At 56.9% G+C, this 6,960-nt stretch overlaps 1 protein-coding gene across 1 annotated transcript; it reads left to right on the plus strand.

The window, feature by feature from the left end:
• Positions 1 to 4,183: 4,183 nt before the first annotated feature.
• NUDT18 (nudix hydrolase 18) lies at positions 4,184 to 6,960 on the plus strand. The gene is made up of 3 exons (XM_004270630.4): positions 4,184 to 4,491; positions 5,424 to 5,637; positions 5,880 to 6,960. Exons 1-3 carry the CDS (start codon positions 4,330 to 4,332, stop codon positions 6,473 to 6,475), a joined length of 972 nt encoding a protein of 323 aa, XP_004270678.1. The 5' UTR covers positions 4,184 to 4,329; the 3' UTR covers positions 6,476 to 6,960.

Genomic DNA, 6,960 nt, shown 5'->3' on the forward strand with positions numbered 1-6,960 from the left:
CTCCGCAACGGGAGAGGCCACAACAGTGAGAGGCCCGCGTACCGCAAGAAAAAAAAAAAAAATGTAATCATTTACCGGGTTGCTATGTAACCTTTACTTTAAATGGCTGCGTATATTCCCTTAAGTGGCTTGGCAGTGATTTCCATAAACATCTCTCATTTTTAAAAAAGTTAGGTTTCTTCATTATTTACAAAGCTAGGTTATTTTCATTTTTTCCACGGGATAGGAAAAAAAGCAAAAAGAAAAAATTAAGGAACGACTGCACTTTATGTGCCAGGGATCTCACTGAATCCCTTATCACAACTTTGGGGTCGATATTACTTATTTCCATTTTACAGAAGAGGAAACAGGCAGGCCGGGGTTAAGTGTGTCACCCAAGGTCACACAGCAATTTTAGTGGCAGAACTGGGACTTGAACCAAGTTTCCTGTCTTAAGCCGCCTCCTTTACATTACAGTCTTCGTGTTTAATGGATTTTGCAGATGGGCTTGCTGTCCCCTCTGTCCTCCTCCTTCCGGTACATGCCCTTCAGAGCTGATCACATTCCAAGTGGCATGGAGTGACCCATCCTTACCTACACTTCACCTTGTATAGCCGTGTCCTGATGTCACCCCAGAACCCCAAACACGGTGTCCTTCCTGTGGGAAGATGGCGATGGCCCCGGGACAGGCCCTGTCTCCCATCCAGGCCTCTTTGAGGCCTCCCCTTTCATGGCAGGTCACAGCACCCTTGAGGGCATATTGGGTCTGGCTCCTAGCGAGCAGCAGGTGGACCAAATGTTTCAGAACTCGACCTGGGAATAAAACCGGTCCAGGTAAGGACTGACCCTGAGACAGCTTGGGGCACTTGGTGGCCCTCTTCCTCAAGGAGGTTCAGCAGGCCACCCCTCAGTCCAGCCCTGCACTTTGGGCCTCTGCTTCCCTCTATCCCACTGTCCACCTGCTCCAGCCCTGCTCACTGGCCCGGATATCACAGAGGCACAACCTCAGAGCTGGAAGTGACCTCAGAGTGTGTATATCCAATGCTGCCTTTTTTTTTCTTATCAAGTACTTTTTTTTTTTTTTTTCGGTACGCGGGCCTCTCACTGCTGTGGCCTCTCCCGTTGCGGAGCACAGGCTCCGGACGCGCAGGCTCAGCGGCCATGGCTCATGGGCCCAGGCGCTCCGCGGCATGTGGGATCTTCCCGGACCGGGGCACGAACCTGTGTCCCCTGCATCGGCAGGAGGACTCTTAACCACTGCGTCACCAGGGAAGCCCTTAAGTACATTTTTTAGACTTTTTGTTTTGGCCGTGCCATGCGGCTTGCAGGATCTTAGCTCCCTGACCAGGGACTGAATCCGGGACCTAGGCAGTGAGAGCACCGAGTCTTAATCACTGGATCGCTAGGGAAGTCCTATTTTTTTTTTTTTTAGACTTTTAATTTTGAAATGATTTGAGGTTTCCAGTTGAGTCACAAAGATACTCCAGAGAGTTCCCAGTTCCCCTTCATCCGTAACATCTTATAGAACTGTGGCACAATGATTGAAACGTAAGAAATTGATATGAACACTACCATTAGCTAAACCACAGATTTTATTGGGATTTCACCAGTTTTCTGTTTTAGGATCCACCCAACCACCTTACAGATGGCCTAGAGGATAGATGTGGCTCCAGCGAGGTCACCCAGCAAGCTAGTGGCAGGGCACAGGCTGAAGCCAGACCTCCTCCTCCCCGTACTCTGGGCTACTGTCCTCCTCACCCTTCCTGCTTTGTCCAGGGCCAGGGCTGCTGCTCCCTAAATGACTTTAGCCTCACAGACACCCTTGCCCCACCCTGCCTGCCCGGCCTGTTTCCGAGGTTGCCTATGCTGCCTTCCTGTTCGCATGCACGTGTGTCCACAGGCCCCAAAATGGCTGGCTCAGGCCCGGCTCCTGTGGGTGCTGGGAGCACTGCACCGCGGGGCCAACCAGTTCAGCCACTTCCGTCCACTGTGCTGCTCAGCCACCCACACCCGCAAGTGCTCTGCCCTCTGTGGGAATGGAGGATGCAGAGCAAACCTGATGGAGACCTACCTTTGTTTCACGTTCTGGAAGTTTCTATCTCAGCCCCCCTCCCTCCCTTGGCTTTTCCAGTTCTGTCTTGGGGTTTCTCCTGACTCAGTCTGGTGTGTGCTCTGTCTCCCAACACCTTGAGAAAGTCTACTTTCTGTTGTCCCTCTCAGAATCTGCCAAGGCCTGGGTACACCCCCTCAAGGGCCTTCTGCCCGTGGGGCCCTTCACAGTTTACAATTGGTTTTCAAGTTTCTCATGTGCTCTTCATCACAGGGGTGACTAGGTCCACTTAACAGGAGAGGAGCGCTTTTCCCGGTGATAATGGGGGGAGTGGAGACACGGTCTGCTGCAGCCTTTGCTCTTCCGGTCAGTTAGGACATCTGGTATTTATCTTAGGCTGCCTCTGAGACTCTCCGAGCCCTGCCCAGACATGACCTCACTCTCTCTCAAATCATCCCTGGGAGGCAGAAAGGAGTCTGGGACTAACACTGTCCCCACTTCACAGATGGGAAAATCAAGGTCTAAACACACACACGCACACGCACGCACGCACGCATGTATGTGCGGCAAATACATCGACAAGTTGCTCTGCAGTCCTGGGGGCCTGACTTCAGCCCTGTGAGTTCAGTTGTTTGGGACGTGACAGGTCTTGGATAGGGGTAGGGGCAGCAGCGTTCACCAAGTGCCTCAAAAGATTGCGGGTCCCCTGGGGATACTCCACAGCCTAATCCAGCACCCTGCCTCCAGGGACCTTGCAGTAAGTTCAGTATGTGAGAAGGGCCTAAGGAGGCTGATCTGGTGTGGCTGGAATTCCCGAGGGTAAGGTCTAGTTCACCGTGGCCCTGTAGGCACATTTCATGAAAATGAGCCTTTGTGTGGTAGCAACAAGTGCTGCGGCCAGGAGGGCCCAGCCTGGAGGGTTGGTGGGCTGCCTGGTGGTGGTGACCCTCGCCAGACAGCCCACAGAGCTCCTCTCATGATGTCTCACCTTCCCGACAGCCCTGGGAAGGAAGAGCTGTTAGGAGCATACAGCATGAGCAAACAGGCCCACAACTTATTCAGGGTACAGAGCCAGCCAGGGAGCAGTGGCTGGGCATCCAGCTCCAAGTCCAGCGCTTTGTCTGCTCCACCAAGCTACTGTTCCCCCCAAAGGGACATGTCCAAAGCCAGCAGGAGGGAAAGGGGAGCCCTCACTGGGGCTGAAGAGCTCAGACTTGGCTGATTTCAGCTTCATTCCAGCTGGCCCTGCCTTCCTGTCCTGAGAGGAGGTTAAAGGAAGCTCTGAGGAGGAAAGATCAGGCTGCGGGGGAAGCAGGAGCTCCCCAAATCAACCCACACACCATCTCTCAATATTCCAGGGCTCCGTTAACTGCGGGGGCGGGGGGCGGGGGACAACAAAGAGCAGGACCCGGCCCCTGCAGGGGAGAGGGCCCTGACCCTGCGAGGGAAATGCGGCAGGCAGGGCGCCGGGAGAATACTGAGGGCTGGGCAGGCTGATCTCTGCCCCAGATCCCGCCTTCCATCGCCAGGCACACCTTGAGCATCCCAGCTCTGCTCCCTCACTCCTCTGAGCGCCTGTAGCATCTCATGCCCAAACCAATCTTTTAGTCCTTGGCTTATAAATCAGTTGACTTTCCATTATATGTCTATGTCCACGTCTCCAACTAGATCAATATCTCCTCCAAGGCAGGAGCTCGTGTCCTCCCTGCCACGTGACAGCCAAGTCCATTTTTAGTGAAGAAAGGTTATCTGGGAAGTGTCATTTCGGGCAAGGCCATGGTTTGTTTACGACAAAAGCTGGACAGTGGGTCCAAGCCTCGGGCCCGGGGACGTCCTCGGGCTTGTAACGTCACCGTCGCTGGCCGCTGCGGCGCTCCGCAGCCTGCGGGCAGGATGACATCATCGTCGGAACCGGTGCAGACAAGTGCGCGCGGGAGGAATTAGCTTGGCTGGCGGCTGGCTGCGCCGGGAAAGAGAGAGGAGAAACCGATAGAGAGGCAGAAGCGGGGCGGGGTCCGCACTGCCAGGGCGCGGTGCCCAGCCCCCTTACGGACTGTCCCCGCCCCTTTACGGACTGTCCCCGCCCCACCGTGACAGATGCGAGCCAGCCAATCCGGGCCGGTCGCGGTGACGCGCAGCCTATCAGCGGCCAGGGCTCGCCGGGCGCTTCCGCTTTGCGAGCGCGTCTGGCCAGAGTTCGCAGGGGGAGGGTGTGAGGGCGACGCGTTCCACGGTCACCCAAGTTCATCCCACCCGGCTTGGCCGGTCTGCGGGGGGCCCGCCTTCTCCCTGGGGACCCGATGGCCTCGGAAGACCTGGCAGGGACACTGGCGGCCGTTCTGGGGGGCCGGGGGCTGCGCGTGCAGAACTATGACTCGGGGCCGGCCGGGGAGACGCCGGCGCAGGTGCGGCTGCGGAAGAACGTCTGCTACGTGGTGCTGGCCGTGTTCCTCAACGAGCAGGTGAGCGTCCGCCCGTCAGGCCCACCGACCAGGCCTCCCGGGCTCGCAGGCAACCCCGGTGGGGACAGAGGACATACCGGCTACAGCCACCGCTTCCTGGTGTGTGGCTCTTCCCAGTTTTGCAAAGCACTCTCACAGTTACATCTGAGCCTTGTGCAGCCCAACCCTGCCATTGTCCCGATGTACAAAGAAAGAAACTAAGGCCCAGGAGCCTGCCTGTCCCATCCCTCTAGGCCTCAGTTCCTTGAGGCTATCTTACGCCTCTTCCTTTCCCCAGAATCTAGCACAGTGCCCGCCGCGGAGTGGGCTCTCTTAAAGACCTGTCCAGTGCTTCAGAGACCTCCCCTGGGTCCCATGGGCAGTAACTGCACAACCTGCGCTTACACTCAGGCCTTCTGACCCCCTGTGTGATGCTCTTTTTGGTGCTGATCCCTGTACAAGTTGCTGTGACAACAGCTAGAAGGGGCCGGAGCCATAGGTAGGAGTTGTACGGGGTGAGGGTTTGGGGTGTGTTTCAAAGGCTAGACTTCAGTGTGAGGACTGGCCACAAGCAGTTTATAAAGCACAAGGGGAGGTGAGAGATATGCAGTGACTTATGCAGACATGAATCAGTGCAGGACACATGGCAGCCCTCGCTGGGAGGCCTAGTGTCCAGCCCCTGAAGCAGCTCCCAGGAATCTTAGCCCCTTTCTGAAACGGAAACTTGAGTGCAAGGAAGGATGAATTGCAGAGGCAGCTGCAGTCCCCAGACACACAAGGGCCAGTCATCTGGAGAGCGCAACAATTTCAGGGTGTCCCCCAGAATGTGGGTTTTGAGCAGCTATAGCTGAGATTTGTTATGGACCCAGGGCAAGCAAAGGCTGCTGGCTGTGCTGCTCCCCAGGAGCTCCCATCCCGGCTGTGGTGGGTGAGGATCCTTCCTCTCCCCTCAGGATGAGGTGCTACTGATCCAGGAGGCCAAGAAGGAGTGCCGTGGGTCGTGGTACCTTCCCGCGGGGAGGATGGAGCCCAGGGAGACCATTGTGGAGGCGCTGCAGCGGGAGGTGAAGGAGGAGGCCGGGCTGCAGTGTGAGCCTTTGACGTTGCTATCTGTGGAGGAGCGGGGCCCCTCCTGGATCCGCTTTGTGTTTCTCGCTCGCCCCACAGGTATGGCCCAGTGGATGGCAGTGTGGGCAGAGGGCAGTTGACACCGTTTCCCCAGCTTGTCCTCAGGTGAGATGAGCCCCTGTTCTGGCTGGTACAAACCTGGCATCTCCAGCCTGAGGACTTGACTCGGGGCCTCCCCTGGGTCAGGGCTAGATCCCTGGGTGGCCCTTTACTCTGCCGGGCCCAGCACTTCCCTCAACATAATACCTTTCCCCCTACCCTGTCACCTACATCAACCCCAGGTGGAATTCTCAAGACTCCCAAGGAGGCAGATGCGGAGTCCCTGCAGGCTGGCTGGTACCCACGAACCTCGCTGCCCACCCCGCTGCGAGCCCACGACATTCTGCATCTGATAGAGCTAGCCGCCCAGTATCGCCAGCGAGCCGGGCACCCTCTCCTTCTGCCCCAAGAGCTTCCCTGCAGTCTGGTCTGCCAGCGGCTCGTAGCCACCTTTACCAGCGTCCAGACAGTGTGGGTGTTGGTGGGCACAGTGGGGATGCCTCACTTGCCCATCACCGCCTGTGGCTTTGCTCCCATAGAGCAGAGGGGTGGCATCAAGATGGCCGTCCTGCGTCTGCTACAGGAGTGTCTGACCCTGCACCACTTGGCAGTGGAGACCAAGGGGTTGCTTGGACTGCAGCACCTGGGCAAAGACCAAGCCGATGGCATCTGCCTGAACGTGCTGGTGACGGTGGCTTTTCGGAATCCAGGTATCCAAAATGAGCCCCCGAAGGTTCGGGGCGAGAACTTCTTTTGGTGGAAGGTGGTGGAGGAAGACCTACAAAGCCAGCTCTTACAGAGGCTTCAGGAATCATCTGTTGTCCCAATCAACCGATAGGAGGCTGCCGTCAGTGGGCCAGGAGCTGGGTTCCCATGGGCGGTAATTGCACAACCTGCGCTTACACACAGGCTGTCTGACCCCCTGTGTGATGGCGTTTGTGCTTCAGAGGAGGCTTTGCCTCTTGAGAGGCACAGGGGGTTGGTAGAGATCTTGTTGCATGGGGAGCAGGGCAGTTCTGGTTCCCAGGGGGACTTCCATCTCTTGTTGCCATGGAGCAGGTCCCTGCGCTGCATCAGAAGGGACAGTGCCTTCAACCAAGCAAGGAGTCCAGAGCTCGAGGACCCAGTTGCCCTGAGGGCACAATGAGGGCACGACTCCCTAAGGGGATGTGAGGACTTTCTGGACCTGAGGTGGCACCTCCTCATCGTTTTCCGTGTCCGCCTCAGTAAGGGCCTCATCCAGATTCTCAGGCACTTAGAACGTGGAAGGGGGAGGTCATTGCAAGGGAGTGGGTCCCTGGCTGAGTAAATAGGTGTTGTTTA

This window comes from Orcinus orca, chromosome 6 (assembly GCF_937001465.1).
Source record: "Orcinus orca chromosome 6, mOrcOrc1.1, whole genome shotgun sequence".
Lineage (NCBI taxonomy): Eukaryota > Metazoa > Chordata > Mammalia > Artiodactyla > Delphinidae > Orcinus > Orcinus orca.

What these genes read in the sequence shown, in the direction of transcription:
- NUDT18 (XM_004270630.4), top strand. Translation starts at nt 4,330, where the DNA reads ATGGCCTCGGAAGACCTGGCAGGGACACTGGCGGCCGTTCTGGGGGGC. An exon ending in CCGTGTTCCTCAACGAGCAG is followed by an intron (nt 4,492 to 5,423) that starts GTGAGCGTCCGC and finishes CTCTCCCCTCAG; the next exon opens with GATGAGGTGCTACTGATCCA. An exon ending in GTTTCTCGCTCGCCCCACAG is followed by an intron (nt 5,638 to 5,879) that starts GTATGGCCCAGT and finishes CATCAACCCCAG; the next exon opens with GTGGAATTCTCAAGACTCCC.